General features: G+C 45.2%; 1 protein-coding gene across 4 annotated transcripts in view; it reads right to left on the bottom strand.

The window, feature by feature from the left end:
* nrg2a (neuregulin 2a) overlaps positions 1 to 26,178 on the bottom strand; it is an 81,409-nt gene that overhangs the window by 20,792 nt on the left and 34,439 nt on the right. For all 4 annotated transcript variants that reach the window (XM_037118469.1, XM_037118468.1, XM_037118470.1 and 1 more), the window contains exons 2-3: positions 24,458 to 24,623; positions 22,912 to 23,030 (exon numbers count right to left, since the gene is read on the bottom strand). In XM_037118469.1, coding sequence (XP_036974364.1) covers positions 22,912 to 23,030; positions 24,458 to 24,623 — 285 coding nt within the window. The remainder of the gene's footprint in view (positions 1 to 22,911; positions 23,031 to 24,457; positions 24,624 to 26,178) is intronic.

The raw sequence follows: 26,178 nt of genomic DNA, 5'->3' as shown, positions 1-26,178 counted from the left end.
TTGGGAGGAATACACAAGTTTCCGATCGGGAGATCTTTACAGGAGAATGCACCAGGGCATGTGGAATGTAGTGACAAGAGATTGCACTACGTTTAGGCCGTTCGCCACCGGGACTAGATTTCACAATTCCCCATCTGTTATGCGGTTTGACAATCGTCGGCATGTGAGAAGTGCGCTCTGCCTTGTTCGGAAGCACACTTCTGGTTTTAGCTAAAAAAACAGAGGTTAATTCCCATGCTAGTCAGCATAACAAAGCAACCGGATGACATCAGCCTGCGCTTCTCTCGCCAGAATGAATAAGTCCAAACACAATATTATAACTACAACTAGAAAATGCTGTGCGATTTGTCAGGGAATCTCATTAATTACCAAAATGGGACATTGCCGCTCTGCGAACGAGCTCCTGTGTTACTTTATAAATTGCCACTGGATGTGGAAATCTTCTTAGTTCTCATGCCCAGGCAGACACAACGGTTCACTATTAGAAAAACATGCATTCAAACAAATCATAAATCCAAAGCTGGTTCGATGTGATGAGACGTGCAGATATGAGTTATACCTGACCTTTTCAATTTTTAGAGTTGAAAAGGTAATATGTTTGGGCTTAAATCATAAGCTGTCGTGTTATTGCTCTACTGAAGTTCTCCTGGAAGTGATTTAATGATTCTAACATACCACAGCAGCCATCCGCTGTCACTTCAAAATTTTCCAAAAACACTTCCAGGCTCACCAGTTAATCAGGAATACCTCACCGACACACCTGACCTCTCACTTGGAGTGCTGGTGCGTAAAACACCTCGTAAAAAAAGATCAGACAGGAGGAACCTGAAAACATTGTAAAAAAAAAAAAAAAAAAAACACACCCGCCTACGCTCAAAATAGAAGCCTTGTGCAGCCTTCAACCGTAAAACACGCAAGACAAAAGGCGGCGAACACTGGCTGCATGAATCTCTATCTGGGGCAGCGGCAGCCGATCCCAGAATGCACTGGTGGGAGGACGGGGAACGTCCTGGACAGATCATCAGTCCTCCGCAGGGCGGGCTGAAACACACAGACGGTCGCGCTCACACATAATCTCCAGTCCACCTGGCTTACATGTGGGCGGACTGCGGGTGGAAAACAGACGACCCGGAGAAGAACCCACATGAGGAGGTGGAGAACATGTAAACTTCACACAGAGAGGATCAGGGCTGATATGTGAACCTGGACATGTTCTGCTGTCAAAGTTTATTTGGCTACCGGCCATACCAGATCTGTTTCACTGCACTCGCTTCTCTTAACTCATCCTCATCATTTTCAGCCAAAGAGGTAACTTTTGTAAGACTTTTTAGGTGACTGTTGCCCCCAAATTAGCTTTTCACAGAACATTATAATGATATGTTGTACTTTGTTGTTCACAGAGGACTTACACGACCTAATGCTTTTTAAAATCTGAACATATTCTAATCAACCATTACCTACACAGGGACACAAATGCCCTCACACGACAGCTCCGCGGGCAGTGAACGGGAAACCAACTGCATTTCCGCACCAGATTTGCAAGAAATTTGGGTTTAAATTATTGGGAACCCCATGGCAATAGAACTTTGACTGACTTTCCGTGTCTGGTAATTCAATGTCCAGAACAGGAATGTTTTTGGCAGTGGCAGATTATGGATCAAATCTCACTGTCAGACTTTAAAGCAACACAATAGAAATTCCTGGAGAGACTTTGCTGATTGTCGAGTCTCATCCCCAGATCATCAAATACTGAAGCTGTGGGTCAGTACTGGGGATTGTGGTGGCCACCCCAAGTTTTTCAGGGGCCCCAAATTTTCTGTGGGTGCCTCTGTCCAGAGGATTACATTTTGTTGCTTGGAGCCTTATTTGAATGATGAAACGTTGGTCTGCTCATTAAAACTAGATTAATACCCACAGTGTGAGCTTTGAACTTGGTTTTTAGACCCAGACAGATGTATTAACCATCCAGCTGTCAAGAGCCCACACATCCCCCTTTCAGCAGACAAGGTTCATTTGCCTAAACAATAAACATCACCTGCCGGTATTCAAAGGCTTCAAGGAGGAGCACAGACACATTCCTGTGGACATCATTTTACCCTCAAAGGAGTCTTTTGAAGAAGTAACACTCTGTGAGGAAAGTCCACCTCTGTGACAGGATCACTCTATAAAAAGACAGGATATAATTGATATATGGGATCAAAAAGAGACAAAGACAAAACAACAATCGAGCTTCAATACCGAGCTGAAGGCCCAAGATCCAAACTCCGAAATGCAAGCGACAAAAGCCGATGACAATAAAGCTGATAACAAGGAGAAATCAAGAAGTTCAAGAGTTGCCCAGACATGGGGAAAAAAACAAGAACAGACAGAGCAGAGACAGGTGAATACAGGAAGTGATTAACTAATGAAACATAGGTGTACACAGTAAAAGGGGGTGGAAAAAAGACAAAGACAGGAAGCGGACAGTAACACGCGATACATGATGATATAATCTACAAAATAAAACAGGAAACCAAGAAAAAACCAAAACAAAACATGATGATAACATTTAAGTTAACATAATCAATCACATGTTATTCCTGTCAACTGATATCTCAGATTCGGTCGCCTCTGTCTCTGTAATGTTCATTCCAACAGCATCTACCGATCATTCACACAATGTGAACTATGTGAACGGAACATATTCCTACATCATCATAATTGATCGGGGGTGTCATACGGGCTCCAGGGGCTCAAACCACAAGATCACTTTGTTCCACGACGTTGCAACATTCAACTAACGGCTGCGACTGTCTTTCAGTGGCTTCAAAGGTGGCGCCCATCCCAACACTAACAAAAAACAACCCATTTGAGACCAGTTACTGGCCCGCAGTCATCAACTGACATCCAATCCTTGATACTGCACAGAGAGTGTCCCAACTTTCTTCTCCTCCTCTCCGCTGTCCCCCCTTCTTTCTTTTGTGTCCTCCGATTACTCCCCCAGAGTGAGGAGAGGTTCTGGTTTCAGCGCATCTCACTTAATGGACACGACAGAATACAATAGTCAATAATACATTTAAATCAAATACTGATCATATTTGTAGCTAGGAGAGCTTCAACTATTCTGATGATTTGAGTTCAGCTGCGGCTGCTTTAGTTGAAAAAGACTGGAGGCCAAAGCCAGGAAAGTGCAACGAAACCGATGCACCGAGCGTCTATAAATCACACACCCACCACCCACTTCAGGTTTTATAATAAACTTGTAAAACTTGACAAAAGTATGTACAATCCTGCTGAGAAGCAGTAAAATATCCTGGCAGGACCCTAAGATGACGCTGACTCGCTGCTTTCCCGTCTTTACCTGCAGCAACGTCCGTGTCCTCACGCCGAGTACTGTAACTAACCGCTGTGTTGCGGACAAAGTGTGCAGCTTTGAATATATTCTAATCGACTATGACCTTGTCTATTTTAAGATCACAGATTCCCTATCACATGATGGCTCCATGGGCGCTGAGCGGGAAACCGACTTCACTTCCTCAACGGATTTGCATGAAATTTGGGTTTTAAATGATTTGGAAGCCCACAAAGGTGCAGTACCTTCATTCATAAAAAGAACTTTTTTTTTCTGCCTGATGCGTGAGTATGTCTTTCCGTTGTCTGGAAAGTGCACGGAAGAAGTTTTGAAAATGTGTTTCCATGCGATGCAGAAGCAACGCATTATTGTGTCACCCCCTCTACTAGAAATCACGCTAATATACTAGTAGCGTCATACATTACATTACAATTCTTAGGAAAAAGTGGAGCAAATGTTCAAAAAAGTAAAGAAAATGTCCAAAATGTCACTTTTCCACCCAAACTGATGATCTTTTCCTCACCATAATCATTTTTTTCCCCATACACTGGATATTACTTATGAGAGAACATAGCCACCAATTCCTGGAAGAAAATTAAAAAACTAGGAAAACAAATGAGCAGACAGGGCTGGACTGTGACATTTAAAATGGCTTCAAATCCATGTGGTGTTGGTTAAAGGTAAGGGAAAAAAGTACAAAAAATGACATCAGAGGGTCCGTTCATGTTTGGATATTGCCGTATCTGACATGTAGGACATGGATGAAGCAATGACGTAATGTAAGTCATGTTTATAAAGTAACATCTCTCTTCAGAAACAACATCAACAGTAGGTTGAACGGTCATTCACTCAACTCAAGTGGTTCCTTCTTGCATTCGTATGTAGTTACCGCAACTAACTTTCTCACCATATCCTGCAGATATTGTCCGTGGTAGTTTTTCTGGCTTCGGTAAACCCATAGAAGGAGAGGTACACACAGACCCCCGTCCCAGTGATGAAACAGGGACGCTGTTTTCGTTCCGAGGTGATCCAGTTCAGCCGGTACACTGTTTACTCAGGCTGCGGCGCATGTTTACTGGAGATTAAAACTCATGACAAGGCCGAGAAATTTATTGACATAGTTAGAGATACACATACAAACAACAGAGGAGCGTCTCATTTAGGGCTGCGTGGTGGTGGTGGGGGGGAATGACTATACTGATGTTGAAGATATGATCTTTTGCAAGCATGCCGATGCATTGTACGGTGTCATTTCACTATCATCTCATGGCACTACACTTAACAATGATTTGGTTTGAAGAACTATAATCAAGGCCTACAAAACTTCAGTTCCATGTTGGATCTTCATGTCGTTCTGAAGGGTTATAAAGTCTTTTCTCCTTCCGTGTTTGACTGTTCGTGGTCTCTTTTAGTTGAGAGGCTTTATATTCCTCAGTGTGATGATGTTGCATTGCATTTGTTTTAAATGTTTAGTTGCATTCTTTTTAATTCAGCCAGTTGTTGTCCGAGGACCTGTCTGTGCAGACTAAAATCTGCACATTTATGACAAAGCTGAGGAGTTTTATGCTGTGACAACGTTGTGTTAATGGTCTGCTTAGATGCAGGCACAAAAACAGCTTGGTTAGGGTTAGGAAAAGGGAAAAAAAAAAAAAAAAAAAAACCTGCTTTGGTTGCAAAAACACTAGGCTAGAGTCCCTGGCCTAGAAAATATCCGGTGGTATCACACTACAAGGTTCACACATTTTGAAAAGCAGTGTCGAACAGCAGTCACTGGGCATCCTTCTGGCCTCACTCTACCACCGTCCCCTTCACCTCCTGATTTGAAGGTCGGGTCATAAACATTAACATGTTGTGGAAAATGTCAATATGGGACGTGTCCGTTTGTTTCCAGAAACATTATTTGCCAAAATTTTATTAAGCCTATGGGATGGTGTATGTGATGAAATGATTTGTAAATGTTAATCTGCTTTTTAGATCATGCAATATAATTTTTTTTTATATTTATACGAGCACGTTGTTTGTCATGGCTCCTCTGGGGTGGACACATTTGTAAACGCCCCAGCGAGGCTTGCTGTTAACAGACCGCAGCGCTTGCCGCTGACAGTTGCTATGATAACATGTGTAGCGGATGCGGTGCGTGTTCATCGTTTGCCATGTGGAGCAGCTGCTCAGCGCGGTTAGAGCTGGGCAGAGTTCTTGCATGTGTCCAATAAAGAAAGAAAGAAAAAAAAGACATCCAGAGAAAGTACATTGCACTCTGGTGTATCGGTGATATGTAAGCTGGAAGCTGCGGTGTGATTCCAGCGACGCACTTTTCGAAACCAATTGAGACACATGTTTTGTCACTTGAGAGCTCCTCTGTTCCACCTGCTCCAGTTAGTCCTGTCAACTGCAGGATCGCTTTCTCGCCATCGTGTTTGAAGTGATAATTAAGGGAAGGGGCAACAGTGGGCAGCGATATTAACAAAAATAGTTTGTCTTGTTTGAACGCTAACAGTTTTGTTTCCGAGTCTTCTCTCTTTTTACTGGCTGTCAGCGTCTTTCCAGAGACGGCGCTTTTATCCGCAACGATCCCCAGGAGGCCCGGACGGTTAATGGCGAGGCTAAAAATGGCTGATGAAAGAGCCTGATCATAGCAGCCTGGACGTTTCCTTACCCTTCTTGCATCACGGCGAGAGTGCAATTTAATCACCGAGGGCCGTTTTTCAGAGTTGTAGGACGGACTCTGTTACATGCAAAAATCTTTACATGTAACAGAGAATCCATAAATATCACGCAGCACAGTCCCCCATCTCACAGAGGGGAGCAGAGTTCAGGTGTATCCGTCAAGGCTGACTCTGCTTTCCTGGCTGGATGTCGGAGACAAATTCCTTTAACCCAACAAGGAGATCAGCCTCTCCGCTAAACAGAGTTTATCTGCACTTACGTGGCCGGGGTTAAGTTAAGTTTTCTTGGTTTTTCAACCTCAGGTTTCGACTTTCCTCGGTCCTGGAGCCTGCGGGGCTTAGTCTGGAGTTGGAGTTGACGAGAGGTTTCCTCATAGGTTAGAGAGAGCCACAGTGTTTAGCCATCAGCCCTTGCCACTGACTTTGATTAATCCTTCATGGCCCAAGAACTGAAAAGAAAAGCTGGGGGTGCAAGCAGGACCATCTGGAAACCTTCATAAACATGCCTGTCTTTCCACGCTCTCCAAAGGATTCTAGGAAAATCGTAAAAATGAAAAGAGAGGTCCCCGTTGCACAGTTTTTTTTTCTCCTCTTGAGGCACCCCGTGCATATGCAGCAAACAGGAAAAAAAAAAAAAGCGCTCACACTGAATCCTAAGTCCCGCGCTGCACCTCGCAACCCAGCACCGCACGCCGAATTGTGTAATGAAATACATTTTCAACCGGCCTGTCTTTGGTGCAGAGTTATACACATGTCCCGCTAATTTATGACAAATGTCGATGATTTACTGCAGCTTGGTTTAATCTTTTTCACTTCTGCGGTGCAATTGAACAGAAAAAAGCACCTCGAAAAAAAAAACCAAAAAACACAAGACAGCATCAGATTCTGTACAGGGAGAGAGCCAAGGTACTTTTTCAGCCAGCGGTGGGTCGGTTCCATCTGGACTTTGTTACGGCTTTGTGTTTTCACTCTTAAAAGCAATGTTATCAGGATAAAAAGCATAAATTATGTGGCCTATTTGTCAGTGAGCGAGGAACAGTGTGCAGAGCCGGTCCATCTCTAACCACCGCTACATTTCTGCAGCGGGCGTAGATGCAGGAACACGAAGCTCTGAACGATCTGACATCGAGACATGATCTTGAACTTGCCAATCGCTTGAATGCCTAATCACGTCGCAAATCTAAACGGAGTTTTTGTGTGGCATCCATGAGTCATAAAAAAAACCATATAGATGAGCGCGTATGCTAAATAAAGTGCTAGCCGGGGCAGCGGCGGCGGGTCAACAGGTGGCACCACGCTGCGATGCCACACAACTCTCTCTGTAATCAGACAATGTGAATCATCGCGATTCGAGAAAACGAGCAGAGAAATTAAACTCAAGACATAAAAATCACTCGGATGGGAAAGTGAAAAATGTCTTAAGTGCAGCCCCTTCAGCAGACACATAAAGGGGATGGTATCTGTAATAGCTCTGCCACCCAGACATGCTTTTCCACAAGTCAGTTTTATGTACCAGAAAAAGAAATAAAAAAAAAAAAAAAAGTGACCCCCTCCCTTCCTCCCTGCCTCCCTCCCTCCTCCCCTCACCTCCCGACTCCTGGCAGGGAATGCCTGACATGTCTCCTGTTACAGCTGGGACCGAGATCTTTTATCTCTGCGCAAGAGCCCAATTCATGTTGCATGCATTCTTGCAACACTCGTGTTCCTTCGCCGTGGTTCTGTCTGGGCTCGGCTATTTCACACGGAGGGAATAAATAAGATAAGCAGATAAGGCGAGGGAACAAAAAGACTGAATTGGAGAGCTCAGTTTCGGTTCAATGCAGAGCTGCCGGCGGCTGGGACTGATGTGGTGACGGAGGGTGTGTGAGGATGGTTAGGATGGTGCATGCGTGAATGAAAAGAAAATTATACTTATGCTATATTTACAGTGTGGGAGTAGTGGCGTTGAAAAGCGACAATACAGTCCTGCAGAAAGTGGAGCTGGAGACAAATTGCACCAATGAGGAAAAAGTAAGACAAAGGTTTGGACGTACATCACACCGCTACAAGGAGGATCTGCTCCCTGTAAACGTTTCCTTTCATACGCCTGAAAGATTGATACTTTCTTATTTGAAATGTTGTTAATTACACGCAATCCATGTTTTCATTCTCAGATTTAGAGCCACAACATATCTTGACAGGAGCTCAAGTCCGGACAAATGTAGCAGGGATGAAAGAGACAAAAAAACAAAACAAAACAGAAACAAACGAGAGGCCAAAAAAAAGAAAAGAGGGATGGATACGGGAGCAATCCGGGGAAGAGGAGGGTTGAGAAAAGAAGGTTTGTCGACAGGATCTTAAGTTGGAAAATATTCCAGCTTGCCAAAGCCAACAAAAAACAAGCACGCACCTACTTCCACACAGACAGTATAGGCACACCCAATCAATGGCAATAGCCGGCATCTGTGTCTTCGAGTAATTTGAACAGAGTTCAAAGTGAGCAGAAGAGATTTCATGACAAATACCCAGAGAAGGAATTAAATTGCTGTTTACTGTAGGTAGGACCCATTGTGAATGGGAGAGCACTTAAAGCTTTTTTTTCAATAGGAAATGATCCACAATTCAAACACCTTCAGTATGAAACAGGAATGTTTAGAAATGAACAAAATGGAGCCTGCCAGGAACATTAATCTACCACCCACTCTCCAGCAACACTGCCACCGCCACAACCAGTGTGTCTTCTTTTATATTCTTGTCTCCTATTACCATTTTTCAGTCACATAGCTGATATGCCTGGTCTTGCCTGCCTCAATCGTCTCTGCGCTGAACCGAAATCAAAGAGCAGCCCAGTGTGTGTGATTGCACAACAGCTGCTCGTGCACAGCGTAGAGAAGCAGAGCGCACTCAGGCAGGGCTCGGGTATTGGCGCGGGTGCACGAGCGGGTGTTGGTATGACCGCTGGCGGGCACCAGAATGCGTGCAGTTGGCAACAAAGTGACACATGGTGTTTTCCGCGGCGCAGCTCCAGACGGGGCTGTTCTAAGCTCGGGCTCAGCGTGGCGTCCTGAGGATGCCTTTTGTTTTCATTTTCCCCACTGCACCTTTTCTCCGCCACGGCCACTGTAGTCACACGTGCGTACTCTTGCAGGGACGAGTGCTCGATTGCAAAAGGATCAAACCGCCGAATGACTTGGGCTCGATTCCATTATGAACTGTGCACCTACCTCTCAGAACAGATGTCACGAGTAGTCTCAAAACTGCCCAGAAGAAATGGGACGACCCTTCAAGACCTTTATTTGTCATCGGTAGTCGGTAATCCTGGTATTATCATGGTGCCATTTGCCAGTTATCTGATTGAGACAGAGAATCATGGACGCTCGCCGGTCATCTATTAACTAATTGCATTGCTTCTTTCCTGGCCACTCGCAACGCTTCACAGGCTAACATTAGCAACCTGTGCTCCTACCGTTCCAGTCCGCCCCGATGTTAGAGGAGCTGCAACTTGGCTTCTTTCAGTTTTAGCCTCTGCTTACCCATGAATCAGGACACCCTGCCCCTAGGCTTGAACGTGCAAAATGGAGGGGTTAGGGCTAATTGTGCAAAGTTTAATGGGATTGGGCCTTTGTGTAAAAAGGGAAAATCCACCACATGTTGCCAGGACCTAACCACTTCAGAGCCGCTCAACCTTGGGCCATCTTTTGTCTAAACTTGCCTGACAGACAGCAACTCCGGTGGTAAAAGTCAGAGGAGCACATCTGTGACCCGACTGTGAAAACACACCGCTCCGCTCCTCCAGTATCTGCTGCCGAGAGGCCATCGAGCAGGACCTCTGCTGGAGCTCGATGAAGCAAGCGGGAGATATCTCCCGAATTTACATTTCAATGTAATATGATGGTTACGACACAGACTTTGTTTGACCTCTGCAGTCCGGATGTGAAAGGAGCTGTGAGAAGAAGCGGATGAAACCCCGGAGGAAAATAGTTTAGTCTAGTTTATGATTTTCAAACTAATCAGAAGAAACACTTTTCCTCCAGAAAGCGCAGTGCCAAGTTAGCAAAAGATACGCGGGATGGCTGGTCAGTTATTTTGTCGGCAAGCTGCTCAATTTACTGTTTTGAAGCATTACAGTTTATTTTAATAAACTTTTACTTTCATTTATTTATTTTTCCTCCAAACTCTCAGATTGTTGTTGGAGCAGCCGAGAACAGCGGAGGCCAGAAAAGACGCCCAGGCAGCTGTTAGAAATGGGCCGGATTTCACTGACAGTTCTGCCGATTATAACCTTTAATTTCAACAAATGACCGGTTCTATAGAGTCTCCTGGACACTAACACACATTACAGTGTTACATACGGGTTACCATGTCAGACGCCAGCGCGGTACTGGCAAACTGTCTACGTCTAACTCAGATTTGTCAACGGCATCAAAAGGTGGGGAACTAGAAGCACCAAGAGTCGAGAGAGAAGGACCTTTTTCTAGTGAGTGAGAGCAACGGAGAGGACTTTTACACTGAGAGACTGCAGGAGGTGCCCCCGTGTTTGAGAGAGCACCCTCTAGGGTGCCCTTCCAGCAGACAAAAGGCGAAGCACCCTAGCTTCACTCTAAATATACCACGACTTTCTGTGCACTGGTGCCCTCCTCTGCAAACATGTGATGCCCTGACCGCTCAAACATCCTGAATCCACCGCTGACCTCCAGAAACCTTTTTTGGCATATAATGCTAAAAATGTAAAGTGTATATCAGTATAACAGCAAGTTTTCCAGATGATGATTCTCACTTTTTACAGACACAGTTGGGAGGCTCCCCGCATCTCTCCTTTGTCCTTCAATCTTCAACAGCTGGCCCTCATTTCTGAGGAAGGGCAGACGTTTTAACCGCGCACCAGATACAGAAGACATATACCACAGCTCCATATTTGGGTCTTGTGCTCACAGCTACAGTAGTGGCCAGCTGCTGGGACTAAAGGTTTTCCCTCTGCTCTTTCTCCGAAAGCCAAAAAGCACACAGTCCGCGCTTGTGTGTGTGTGTGTGTGTGTGTGTGTGTGTGTGTGTGTGTGTGCGTGCACACACACCACCCACACTGGCTGTACATCCTGAAAAACGGGCAATGGAGCGCTGCCTGTTTTGTTAGGCTGCCGGCCCTCTGTATACTAAAAGGATGAGTTCACTGTGAGTGTATCGGTGATTAAAGTGAGTGTGAAATGGCTTCCACGGCGCTGTCCCTAACCCCCTCCCCCCAAACCTGCCCTCACGCTAGAATCCCCAGGAAAGAAACTTAGTCACCCCCAGTAGACACGATGCGACGAACACCGTTGCAAAACCGCCGGCCAAAAGGAAGCGGCGCGATGCAGTAATGGGAGGTTGTGGGACGAGAGACAGCTGTGGCAACCAAACTACAGTACTGCGCTCCCCCTGAGCTTTAAGCAATGGAATGGTAAGTACATGTTCCTCAAAGAAAACCCTTGACAGAAGTGTGAAGACACCAGGAATCGCCCACGTCCAATTTCTGAAAGATGCTAAGTAATAGGAGGAGCAGGGATTTCTGTTTGATGCGAGCGAACAATGGTTTACTAGTTTCACAGACCTGCCTCTGCTCACTGAACTCACAAGCAACTGCAAATTATTACTGACTCAGTGCGGGCAAGCCTTTAAGGATGCAATGAATCATTTTCAGGCAATATCTCGCTCCCTCTTTGAAAGCATTAGCAGTTTCTTGTTAGTTCTTGTTAAAAATCCCGCACAGTCACCCACAGCTGGGGTCACCTTAGGGGGAAGAGACCACCAGGACGGCCGAGGAGGGGCCCCCGAAAAAAGGGAAATCTTTTATTGTGCTATTAAATGAAGTCCCAGTTAAGTTGGAGTCGTCGAGGGGGAACCCTGCAAGAGTTAACAAAAGCCCCTGCACGGAGCAGGGGAAAAAAAAAAAGAAAGAAAAAAAACCTCATGTCACCTCCTGCTCACATCACTCAGCTCTTCAAGTGTAACAGCTGCTTCCTTCCACACACATAGCAATATCCTCGCTCATTCACACTGAGGGCTTAACTGTCCCGCAGAACACCGTGAGATTACTGGACATCCCAAGACGTGAGATGTGGGGGTGATTTTCGGATAACTTAGTCGTGTTTGTTTTTTTGTTTTGCAAAGATCCGATCGAGGGCGCCCGCTTATCGGGCCGGGATTGACGGGATTAAAGTGAATCAGCGGTGCAAACACAAACATAATGACGCTTTGAGCAAAGTGTTTGTTTTTCATATTTTTTCTCATATTTTCCCCCCAGTAATGACGATCCAGCTGCTGCTGCTTCGACAACACATTAACACGTATGTGTCAAAGTCAGTAGGTTGCATAACTCGGGTCAGAAAAGGTGATGAATTACTGACGTATAGTATTTGGGAGCTGACTTGTGTGTTGTGTGTTCAAAACGTGAACTTTCTACCACATTATCTGAGATGATATCGTCTTTTCATATCTGGCCCTTCAAAAAAGCATCGTGGAATACCTGCCTTTCAGTTTCATTCACATATTCTATCTACAACTTGTAAACGGTGCAATAATTTTACTACTTTATGTCTAACACTTTTGTGTGCGTTTTGGGGGGGTCACCTCACGGGTGATGGGCCATCGTTCAGTTAACTTTTGGTTATCTAAACGACGTACTTGTCTGACGCATGAGGAGGCTGTTTAGCAGAGAGTGGAAGCTATGTGGATTTACCTTAAAACACATTTTTTTGGTGGTCTGATAGGACAGCTTCAGAGATGACAGGAAACAGGAAGGGGGGGGGGGGGCTGACATGCAGCTGAGGGCCCCAGGCCGGGACTCAATCCCAGGGCCACTGGTTGGATCCCGAAGAAAAGTAGACCCCCCCCCCTTCTGCTTCGGCGATGAGTTGTCAGGACACCCAGGCTGGGAACCATGGCATTCAGGTGATTAAAGCGATTACACAACTTCTCACAAGCCTGTGCTTCGTACTTACAACACTTTTGTAAAACGAGACGCTAGCGGCGAAGGCAGAACACGCAGTCCTAACAGGTCTTACAAGCATGAAACAAACCTCTAACCTATCGAGTTACTTGATATTCATCATGATTCAGTGTTTCCATTTGCTTTATCATTGCCATAATTCTCCCCTAAGTGCTGTATACACTGGGCCCGTCGGTAGCGCCACACAGCCGTGGCCCCCCGGCGGCTCATCGATGCTCGCACGACTGCGTGATGTGTGCTTACGATGCTGTGGGCGTTCATCCGCTCATGACATCAACTCTTCCATTTACTCTGGAGCTTCCCGCTGTCCCGGATGCTGCCCACTAATACAGAGAGGGCCCCGACAGTAAACAAAAAACAACGTGCGAGCGTGGGCGAAGTGACGATTTTATGACTGCCTCTGCAGCTAAACATTATCGTGGGAGAGCTTCAAAACAAGGTCTAAGCTGTGACACGCTCCAGCTGTCGTGAGGTAAGAGGCGACGTCGGACGGCATAACAAGCAGGGCTGTGAAAACAGTGAATCGATCGAATCTTGAACTGTCGGTTTTGCTGTGTGGTCAGTGTTGGGTACTCACTCAGATTCCTCAAAACGTCAGGGTAAATTTCCACCTCTTCTTAATTTTTTATTTCAACAAAGTTAGAGCACCAAAGACTTTTTTAAAGATACGGTACGTGCTGTAACTCTGGGATGAAGCCTTCTGTAAATTTGCCTGACAGCTCTTATTAACACTATGGAAGAGTACGGGGCTGTGCGGGGACGAATGAGTGAAAGTTTTGTATCCAAAAGCCGAGATCAGTGTCAAATTTGTTTCAACACTGGCACATGTTCAGCATCATCTATAAACCAGAGCGTCCATGCTGCAACAGTAATATCTTTGTGCCAAGTCAAGAAGCGTACTTAATTACAAATCTGAGTGATATATTTTTTTTGGCCACTTCCTACTTCTACTTCACTACATTTAGGAGGGAAAGACTGTACTTTAGCTTCATGTAACTAGCAAGAAAGTATATCTTATCTCAAGTATTTGATAACTGTTGAACTAAATCCTCATGTAAAAAAACAAAACAAAAAACAATTAATTCATTTAACTGCATTTTTTTGTTTATTTTGTTTTGAGGTTTTTGGCCGATGGTCAGACAACACAAGCTTTCACATTGCACTTTTTCAGACATTTTAACCAAGAAAATTACCAGAAGATGAATCCATAGCGCAAATAATCATTACTTTTAGTTGATGATTAAAAATTAACTCCAACTCAACCGATCACAACAGTAAAGTATCCTGCTTTTGTATTAATCCACAAACGATCATAATCCTATGATGTGATACATAATAACACAATAGTCAGAGGGGCCATTTTTCTGCATCGGGTACTTTTAATACTTTCAGTACACTTCCCTGATTTTTACTTTAGTAACATTTCTTCTATCAGACTATTTTTACAGTGCAGTATTAGTACTTTTAATTTGAGGTAAATATTTGTAAGGAGGTTGATTGTGGAATCTCATCCCAACTCATCAACCAACTCCCTAAGAAGGTAGATCGGGCTGGCTACCGACCCAAAACATCAGCAAAAATCGGCCATCTTACAAATAAAATGATCTGAGCTTTCTTCACCACTACTTTTAGCTCACGGCATCCTATGTGCTCCACACAGGAAAGACTGGATCCTGATTTTTTTGGTGCTTGAACCAAGTGACCAGACCTGAGATGTCGGAGCGACCGGCAGACCACCTTGGAGGAATGCCCGTCCGGACTCCGAGACTGAGGATAATTTTGAAAAAGTGGGCATGACTAATAGCACAGAGGCTTGATCCACAGAACTCGACAAGCTGTTCTCCGGTGGGCCGTAAATACAGAACACTTGGCAGATGTGGAGCCCTGCTCCTCTCAGACACGGCTGCCTCTGCTGCTGCTGCTTACCCACACCAATCAATACAATCGACTGGTGTACAGATACTCCACATTCAGCCGCGACCACAACTTACATCCTTTAGCGTCATCAGCGATGAGTTTATCTTGTCGCTTGCGTAGTAAGGGGGGGAGTAAGTTTTGTTTTTACTAGTCTTACCGGACAGAGACATAGAAGGAGCACAGGAAGTTGTTGTTTATCTGGTTCAAAGTAGTACTTACTGTGATGTTTCACTTACGTGGGACAGATATGAACACTTACTGGAATTAAGACAGAAAGAGATGTGTTTTTTTTTTTTTTTTTTTGGTCTGGTGTTTATTTGTGTAAGGGCGCTCTGAAGCAGTTAACATTACTGAGGAAAAACAGAGGAATAACGGCCTTCCAGTCCAAAGCATGTCAGAGTTTCTCACAACACATACTGACGCTTTTTTCTCTTGTGCGTCCCCCGAATATCTGCAGCAAACATGACTATGATGCAGCATTAAGCATCATTTCACCTCTCTGACTGGTGACAATCAGGCCTCTAAAAGCTTTGTTTTTCACTAAACTCATGAAAAAAATAAATATGACGTAACTGACTGACTTTAAATGATCCTAAAAATATATATTTTCATCTGCTTTTGCTCAAGATTCAGGCCCAGGACACCCCGAGTGTAACACGTTTGCTTTTACAACTGTGCTTAATTTGAAATAGTTAATTCATGGTTTATAGACTCTGCTTGACTGCTTATTAAGAGTTCAAAATGTTCAGATTCTTCATCACTCTCAGATGCTTTTCTGCTGTTAATCTGGTTCCCTCACACAATTAAGGTCCCCAGATAGAGCGATGCCACGAAATGTTTTGAACTTCATAGTAACTTCTTGATTAATGTATTCGGTCGTAGACTCCAGGGTGTTTAAGGGGCATGGGTAAAAAAAAAAAAAAGAAGACTCCAGCTGTATGCGTTGGGGCACCAGCACACAGAAAGTCATCAAACATTTATACTGAACTGGAAGGGCACCCTAGAGGGCACATTATCATGTTTTATCTGTCACACAGGCATCCAAGAGGTCGTTTTTGCTGCTTTTGATTAAACATGGGGGCTCTCCATTAAAGAGATGCATGAACTGATCACTTTTGATTGATAATTGAATAAATTAGAGAGGGATTTAGATTCTTGCACTGGCCTAAAATCCAATTCAGCATGTATGGGATGAGGTGGACCGACCTACGTTACGTGTTGGAGTCGACAGCGGCCGAGACCTCCGCTGGATGACATGCCGTGATGTCGCGGAGATGCTCGAACGCAGTTTCGCCCATCTAGTTGTAAAAAGCCACGAGGCCATTTGAAGTTAGTTAAGCGGTACTTGCGTGACAGAAGGGACTGCGTTCGACTTTCGGGACGGGGGGGGGGAGCGAGAAAGCATGCAAAGGTATGTGCACGTCTGCAAGTGCACGCGTGTGTGTGGGCCTGCCTGCCTGCCTGCATGTGAGCGTGCATGCGCAAAATTGTTGCTGGTGGGCCCCAGCATGACTGAGGCTGAGGTTGGAGCAATCATATGTTCAGCTGTGATTTCCATCAACACATTCCTGGACGCTCACACACTCTCTCAGCGGAGCTGCGCACAGCACCCCCCAAGGATGTGACCTGCAGCCTGCAGACACATGGCTGCCTCGCAAGCGCTTATCACAACACAGCAGCCTGTAGGATAATGGGAGGCCTTAATCTGAAGCCACGTGGAGCCAAGCAAACTTTGACTAGTGTTGCTCCTTCACACTGGCCTTATAGAAAACAGTCGATGATATACTACACCGTTCTGCAGAGGGCCAGCAGGTCTTACCATGCCAGACTGATTACAGGGTAGAGGTCAGACCAAATGGACAACAAATGGTCCCTGGTCCCTCTACACTGGGGGTTGGGCACGAAGCTGAAAACACCGCTCTGGAAAAGGCAGCGATTGTTCCAGAACACTGCTAAAAGGACACACGACATAACCAGACCACCGGGAGACACACACTCTCGCCACATGCTGTGTGCTGTCACGCATTCTGTCGCAATGCCGAAGTTGGCAAAACAAAAACAATAACACACTGCGGATTAGGAGAAGAATGTCAAAATGGCTCCCCCTGATTGATGCCACGTTTCTTCCAAAAGGCCGCCTCGGCGAAGGGGAAGCGGGGAACGAAAGGGGGCTGAGGCACTGACAACGAGAAACCTTAAAGATTCCAGTCAGCAGAACATCCCGCCATCTGTGCTGAATAATTATACAGCAACTGGCATTCGATCAGCTGACAGTGTGCGTTTCTCTTTCCCCCGGTCAAACAAAAAAAGACATGAGTGAAGTCCACGCGCAAGTCCAATCTTTCACCGTTACTGGCAAACTGCGCGGCTTTAAAACACACGAGGGGATTCGCTCTGAGATTCCAGGTTCAGCCTCGAACGCGTCGGATATTTTATTTTTTTTCTCGCCTCCCAAGGCAATTTGCACACCGGCGGCCTACACCTCGGTTCAGAGTTGCAAGGGTGGCACATTTGTCCTGCCGCACAAATATTGACGCAGGCTGAGCGATGGCCAGCTGTTACGTGTAGTATCAATTATAAGGGGTTTCCATGTTTTTGCTTCATGTGTCAAGGGGCAGTGGCTCCTCTCCTCCCCGTACTCCTTCATGATGGATCACTTGTTCAGCGAAGCAACGCCTATTAGCTCACACCTCGGGTTTGTCTGAAACTCCCCGCTCTTTGCATGCAGACTTAGAAGAAGTATATGTTCACACTCGCTGATGAAAAATGCTACACTTACACTTCTGGTAGAGCAGGAAATCCATTTGCGATATGTTAGATAATGGGTGTCGAGGACCAGTACCGCTGATTGGTACTGACCAATTAGCAATACCTGACTGGTCAGTACTGAAATTTGGACAAGCTCCTGAACAAACTGTGCTGCCGTCTGTATTTCTTTTAAACATTTATTTCGCCAAACATGCCTTAGCTGGCGTGAGATAAAACGACAGCAGGTACGTCAAAAAGCTGTTGTCAAGATTTACAATCTTTCACTACAATGGAGTCCAGTGTGTTCACATAATCACCAGGTAGCCTGAACAAACTCTGAGCTCAGAGTGAGCTGTGCCGACAACAGAGATAACTAATTTTACATTGGTTGTTCATGCGAAAGCCAGACAGATGCTGGATCTTTGGGGCTGATGTCGACTTTAAGGTGTAAAACAAATGCCAAAATCGATACACTGGCTGATTCTAAAATACAAAGATATATATAAATGGATGTTTTTGGCAACGATTCTTCAAATGTGGTTATCAAAAAAGTCAGTGTAGATAACAGAGGCAGGATGTTTTACAGTTTAACAGTAAATGTTATAGTCATGACATCACAGCCCTGGAACAGTAAACTGACTGGGAACTGAATCATTGAAGAATTTACCTCAAGCGTATTTTTCTTTTCAAAGAAAAACGTTTCATTTTTGCACACATGCCCATATATTAGCCAGGATCGGACGGACTCTGTATGACTACGTGAGTCATAATAACTTTGTATTCTTTTTACTTTCCCTCATGTCACGACGTATCTTTCGCACCAAAGGATGGGGGGCAGCAGAGACGCGGCCTTGAGTCACCGTGACTCAAGTCGACACAAGTCGCTGCCCTGATGACTTAAGAGCGAAAGATGTGTGACTCAGCTTGGACTTCAAACACAATGACTCAAATCTGTTTTCATGTTTTTATGTTTCCAATGCATTTTTAAAATTTTGTTTTTTTCAGTCCGTCAGCATGTCACACTTCACAAGGGATGCATTTTGCGATTGAGAAGAAATGAAGAAATAAAAGAGCTTTTCTAAAATATTTTTCTTTTGTTCGACTGTGATTATTTCACTGGTAAGGCTGCAGCATCTTGAGTGGAGGAAAAGTGACTTGACTCGCCCTAACTAAGGACTCTGCTTGAATTTGAACTTGCCCAAGAAAAAATACTTATTTGTGACTTGGACTGAAAGACTTGAGTCACATGTCTTGACAGTAGTATCAATAATAGTATTGATCAGAGCCAATAAGCAGTAACAGGATCAATATAGATACTGATAAGATCCCAGTGCCGATACAAATGAGAGCTTTCTTTAGCGTTTGGGCAGAAAAGATCCCCACTTACCCTAAATTAAGGAAAAGAATAAACAAATAAATCATGAATTTGAAGAAAAATATTAACCCAGAGATAAAGACAAACCCCCCTTCACACACAACACAACAATAAGTCAAACCAGTGGCTGGCACAGTGCAGGAGTGTGTGCGCGTGTGTGTGAGCTGCTGGGCTTGTGGTGGCCCATATTCACCATGTGGTGGAGCTGAGTGATGGTTTCCCAAAGTCTGCCTTCACCAGGACAGACGGCAGGCAGGCAGCCATGTGCTACACTCGCTCTGCTGCTGCCAGCTCCACAATGATGCTCCTCTTTCGACTTTATCATCTATGATCTTGCACTCTCTGTCTGCGTGTTTTTTTTTTAATGACTGTGTGTTTTTCAGCTGTGTTAGCATGCAAGGTTGAGAAAAAAAAAGCCACCTGACTGTGCACATCAGACAGAGCAGGAAAGGTGCGTTGGAAACCGAGCCGACGAGCGCTTAACTGCGTTCAAGAAATGGGTGTGAAAGTCTCCTCTGCAACACGGCGGGCTCTTGTCTTCCCCCCTCTTCATACTTTTCTCCCCCCCTCACACTGTCTGCCTCTCCTTCCTCTGGCTGTATCCCCCCCACCAACCCCCCTCCCACACCCAACCCCTCGCTCTCTCCCCCCCTAATGTCTTTGTCTGCTTCCTGTCATGCATTCCCTCATTTTGTAATTCTTTCCCCCCCTTTATTCACGCTCTCTTCTTCTTTTCTGCTCCCCTCTCCGTCCATCTACATCTGCACTCCTCCCCTCCCTTTCCCCCCTCCCTAGAAGGCACACACACACACACACACACACACACACGCACACACACAGATAATACTGCGGCTACATGCTGCTTCGGCAACATACTGCAGCAGGCAGGCAGGCAGGCAGGCAGGCAGGCAGGCAGGCAGGCAGGCAGGCAGGCAGGCATACTCCACTGCAGCCCTTTAACACAACAGCCATTTCTCTTATGACCTCAGGATGAGAAGCAGCTCTTGGTCTTGGTGTGTTACATGTCCTCTGCATCAAAATCAAGCAAAAACAAAAAACTCATAGCTAGAAAACGACCGTTATTTCCTGAAGGATATTCTCTGCAAAGGCAGCATCTGCAGAGAATTTCAGCCTTTTCATGGCAATCACGGCGACGTGCACGGTGAGGCTGCCACTCTCCTTTTATTGACAAATGTAGTTCCAGCCCTCCCACTGCCTATGGACATACCACCCCTTATTTGCCCCGTCTTGCCTTTCTCCCCTGAAGCATGACGGAACTAGGCGCGCTGGTGTAACACAATGGGACTTCTTCATTGAAACGACGAACAAACACACTCGCACATACACAAACAAAAAAAAAAAAAAAACACACAGGGAGACAGACATCTGTTGATCGCAGCACATGATAGGAGGTACAGTGATGCCATTGTTGGAGCATCCAGGAGTGATTTAAGGAAGAGTCAGCCGCTGACAGACAGACAGACATGCGAAGAACAGACACAATCGCCACAACAGCACGCCGTGTGTGGAAACGCGTGCAAGGTCTAAAGGGTCACCATGTAGTTTTTTGGAAAAAGAAATTCCAACTCTGAATTGTAATATCTACAATATTAATGAGGTCATAATACAAACTCATAAAACATTTATTGTTCCCGTAACTGAATAAACCAGCTGTTCTCAGAGGAAAAATAAGGTCCTTAGAGCACTGTTTGAAGCTGGAAATAAAGTGGCAGGGTCCGCCACATATAAACAAAGTAAAACAGTCTGAGCTGTCCTTTAAGGTCAGTTTGCTTATTCAGTTTTTTCAGTCATAAAAAAATTAAAAAAAAATAAAAAAATCAGTCAAAGAGGATCTTTAAAGTTCTCCCCTTAAACTACGTATTGCATCTTTAAGGCACAAACACACACATGTTTTAACTATTAGCATATTTTGCGGCAGATGTAGGGGTATCATGTTTTAATACGGTGTGTGCCGACGGCTGAAAACACTGTCTAGTGCACCGTATCATCGCTCACTCATGTTTTATCCATTGTGGCTACTGTACGTCTCGGGCCACTTCGTTTGTTGCTTTGTAATATTATATTTTTCTTTGATATTACAGCCACTTTTGCCTGCTAAGATCATCATATAGGGTTTCACGGGCCACCAGTCACATGTTCGTAAGCCTTCATTAAACACTCAGGCAAACAGGTGCCACCACCAGGGAATCCCCCCCCTCGACCTTTGCAGGGCTCAGAGCACCGTTTAACCTATTTCCATTTAATTGCCATTAAGCGCATTTGTTACTCACTGATTACCGTTTAATTTTTCATAAATGTTAGCGCAGTATGTCTCGGGTATCTCGCGCGTCACTGACCCTTTAAATGGTGCACGCTCTTGAGCGAAAAAAAAAAAAAGAAGAAGAAGAAGAAATATATCATTGCACTGGAATAAAGCCAAACAGGCGCACAGCATTAGCCACACGATCTGGCTATAAAAACTCATTGAAGCTTTTCAGATGTCAGAGAATAAAAGGAGACGACGCGCGATCCCCCCCCTGTTTAAACACAAGATGGATGACTTTCTTTTCTGCACAATTGTTTTGCCGGAAAAATGAATCTTGCATGTTGAAACCGACTGACAAATCTCTGTGTTTTCAAACACAATGGGCCCTTTTCTCTTTCTGAAAAGAGCTGCTACTCTAATAATGCAGCCCGGCTTAAGTCTGCTAACTGTAAACAATGGCACCAAAAAGAGATGGCCTTGACAAACATAAAGAGAGAAGGGAGGGGGTTGATCATTGCTGCCTGAAAGTGAACACAAGGGCACTGAGTGATGACTGAACTCCGGCACCTCCCTTTTACTTACCAGCCGCACCTCACGCGTCAGTATACTCACCCCGCTGTCAAGGTCGGCGATGAGAATGAGGGTATCCCCTCTGTGGCACGGAGTGAGGAGCTCTACTTTCATATCTCACTGACTCTCCGAAAGCAGCGAGAGAACAGTGAACACATGAGTCGAGCCAGCTCAGACTCGGGTTCACCGGAATATGTCGTCATGCATACAACTCCTCGACATCAACAGCGCCTTTTCTCCAACGGCCCCGTGAAAAACTCAATGTGCCATCGCGCTGACTCATGTGTGCCAGACGAACCTGACGCATGCCTCCCTGACAGTCCGCATACAGATAGCATCGGGTCCTTCTCTGATCGAGGCAGATCGACGCAGGCACTAGTTGTATCTCCTTCATTTATTTCATTTGATTTTTTTTTTTTTTTTCAAAAAACACCGGCTCCATCCATTCAGACAACAAGCTGCCCGCAGCCGCCGCGCACTCGCTACCCGCACCGCTCGGAACAAATACAAACTCACCACCCCGCCAAATGGAGGCAGCTGTTATCGAAGCTCTTTCATCTGCTACAGTACTTGTGCAATACTCAGCACATACACACCACCAACACCACGGCCGGTGAACGAGCCTGTTAGATTCTATCATCCGAAGGGTTTAGACACTACTTTTTTCCCCTTCTTCCTTACAACTTTACATATTCTTTCGAGTGCATGTTTTTTAAGATTTTGTACTCTTCTTCTACTATATTCTGCTGCTTTTTGTTGTGTGCTAGCGACGGTCAAAGGCACCGCGCGCTGCAGATTTCTCGCTGCCGGCAGATCGGCCGTGAATGAGAAAACTGAGCGATCCTGCGCACAGTGCATTTAAATTCCATCCACCTCTGGGAACAATGCACCGTTCCACTGATTAAAAGGCCCCCTCGGCCACATGTGTGGACAGTTGTTCTTCATGCGTGTTACCGGTGTTACATGCCTGTTTGCGATGGCCCCCTTTTGATCTCTCATTTGGAAGAAGAACAGTCATGACAACAACAATGCACATCTGTGCCGCTTCACTTGCTGCTAAGGAGTCGGTGTACTCACTGCTTTGGACGTTAACAGTGCCAGTGGAGTTGTCCTTTCCCAGCGGGTTCTCCACCACACATGTGTAATTCCCAGAATCCTCCAGTTTTGCTCTGTTGATCTGGACTCTGGAGTTTTTCCTGTGGGAGACAACACTTGCACAGCTGAGTCAGGGGAATCGGGGCAGGGAGGAAATAGCATGGAAACGCAACAAGTGGAAACATGGGAGACAAAGAGGCAGACAACAGGGCAAGCAGCAGCATGGCAACAACGCTCTGCTTTGATAGGGATACATGCTCACTCACTCTGGGGCCAAGTATGAGGGAAAACTGCTTACATTGAGAAAGCACGAGTGCAGAGGCGTTACAGCAACTGTTCCATAAAAGGGGCTTGTTGGCTTCACAGCTGCAGACTTTTACAACAAAACAAGTGCATCTACTTCTTGGTGCAACTGGCCAACTTGTGAATTCATGCTCATGTCGCTGTTACTGCTGGCTGCACAGCTAACTGAGCTAACTAGCTAATGGAAACTAGCAGGTCAGCAGCAGGTGGCGGTCCTGACTGGGAGCTCAGAGTGCTATTACGGGGCAGGACACGCCGGGGCTGGCGGGTTAGCGTGCTAACCTAAGTAGATATCTCTGCAACACAATGCACATTTTTAAATTCTTAATACTGAAATTTTTCTTACAGATTCTTACAGATTGCACCTTTAGACTCATTCTAGCTGTTTGCTGAGAATGCATTGATGAGGACAATGGATGTGTTAAGAGAGCTGCATATGACACATTCATGTGGTATCAGGATCATCAGAAAAATTAGTTTCCGACTGAGGAAATCTTTTTGATTCGGGCAAACTACTTGGAAAGTTGGCAGTGATTTCGGTGCATGACTTTGACGTCATGCACGCAGAAACATGGGTGAAGATAAATGTGTGACCGACGGCAAGAAGTGTCTTATTTACTCACACATTGCAGGTTGTGCTTTTGGTTAGGGTGAGGGTTAGGTCTCCATCTAGTTAGTTGCTGTCCACTGAGAGCAAGCTAGATTGGCTACTTATTAAAGAGGAGCTACTTATTACCGCGATCATTAAAGAGTTGTCTTTGAAACCCTCGACAGGACAGCTCAACCTGCAAACAAGGTCAAACATGACTCAATGTGCCACGAAGTGTAAAAAGCTCATTCATGTGCACAATGTCCTCTTAATGTATAGCCAAAGCCCGAGGGGGGGGGGGAGGTGCGCTGAACACTGAGCAGAGAGAGACAAAACGTGCTTTCTTGAGTCTCGTGTCCAGCTCCGATAATACACCCAAAACATGACAGAACAGGGAAGTCAGGTACTGTGCTGGGTTTTTTTTTTTTTGGCCAGTTTTACTCTTACTGTTGACCGTGACACGAAAAAATGTTGTTGTTTTTTAATTAAATTTATTATATCGACACTGATTTTGAGTTTGTTTTACAGCTTCTTCAAAACACACGGCAGCAGCACATCCTCTTGATAAAAGCAACCTTCCCTCAGTGTCTCTTTTCATCTCAGATCGTCTGCGGGACACGGGTGACTTGTACTCACTGGCTGTTCCTTATTCGGACTTTTTTGCTCTTCTTCAGCTCGTTGCCATCTTTGAACCATCTGTAGGTGGGGAGAGGGTTCCCTGTTGCCTCACACTTTACTGTGAGCTTGCTTCCCTCGTCCACGATTATTGGATTCCTCATCGGTTTTAACTTTGGAGCCGCAGCTGGGGGACAAAAAAAAAAAGAGAGAGAGAGAGAGAGAGAAAAGAGAACGACTGGGTGTTATTAACTGTCACAGACATAAACTTATCATTGCAGTGTTGGTTTTATGATTGTGTGTAGTTTTCTTTTGTTTTTTCTATTTAGGAGGAACAGTGAGACAGAAACGGAGCCAGTCATCATCTCCGCGGACTCAGCCAACAGCTCTCTCATGTGACCGCCAGATGTTGTCACTAGAGATATTATCAACTTTGTCTAAGACTAATAAACAGGCAGAGTTTCACTCTGCTGCTGCTGCTGCTGCTGCTATGAAAACACCTGAAGCAATATTTATACACGCACAATCCGACAAACAAAACACATGCAATTACAGGCCATCTGTAAACAAGAAAAGAACGCTTCAACACTGCGATAGCTGGCTTTTTGCAACGACAAAGCCCAAAACAGAAAAAAAAACAAAACGCTTTTGTCATAACTCAGTCGACTTTTTTTACAAAACGCGTTCACAAATTCTGAGGATCACCTCACTTTCTTACAACCTCCACTATTCTGCTGACCTCGGCTCAAAAAAAAAATCATTTCTCGCAACCTTTCTCCTCAGATGAAAACAAAAAAAAAAAAAAAGAAAAGGGAATTGAAATATTGAAAAGTGATCTCTTGTCCGGACGCTCGCATACGTGCCCGCTCAACACACACTGGTGCAAACACTCGCCAGCTGACAGCTGCACACATGTTTAGGAGAGGACTCATGCAGGGCGGGGCGAGAGGGAAGGGGTGAACAAGGGTCAACCAGAGGCTGGCCAAGATGCCCCCCTCTCTCGCTCTCCCCTGCACACAAACACACACGGTTTCACGCGCGCACTAAACCGAGCGGCCCCTGCGAGCCCACCGCAGATGTTTGCTGCGCGTCGCCTCCGAGGGGATGACGGCACAATGGAGACAAACAAAGCGTGACAGGCAAGACTGAGGTTTACATAGGTAACGACTCCAATTAAGGAGGTGCACCAAAATTATCCCCCGTCGGCCTCTTTTTTGAGAGACTGTCCTACTTCACTGACCTGGTAAAGGCGACGTGTCTGCGCAGGAAGACAAACCTTAATGATGCTGCATTTTCTTTTTGCCTTTTTTTTTTTTTTTTTTTGTCGATTTCATCCCGGGTTGTGATGTATATTTAGGGGTGCAGTCGGGTTTGCTTCAAAAGCAGCATTTTTCACTTTGCTAATGGTGATGTCTGAAACGGTCTGTTTTAATCTCCTTTCTCTTTAAGAGTACATACATACAGATATACAGTAAACATTTACACACAATCAGCAGCTACTTGTCTTAAATGCACAGTTTATGCTGCATCTCAATCAAAACAACGAACACAAAAGAGTGGTTTCATGATGTTGTGACAGGACGCGGGATCATGGGAGTTGTTGTCTTCATTGTTAAAAAACAACAACAAACCCACCGTCGCCATCTGACGTGACTCGGGGCAGAAGCCATGTTCACACACGAGGTAATGTATTAACGTTTCATGCTGAGTTTAAGTCTCATCTGGCATTTACCTGCACGTTA

The sequence above is a fragment of the Acanthopagrus latus genome, chromosome 13 (assembly GCF_904848185.1).
Source record: "Acanthopagrus latus isolate v.2019 chromosome 13, fAcaLat1.1, whole genome shotgun sequence".
NCBI lineage: Eukaryota > Metazoa > Chordata > Actinopteri > Spariformes > Sparidae > Acanthopagrus > Acanthopagrus latus.
Note: the sequence above shows the minus strand (reverse complement) of the source record. Positions and strands in the feature narration are given on the sequence as shown.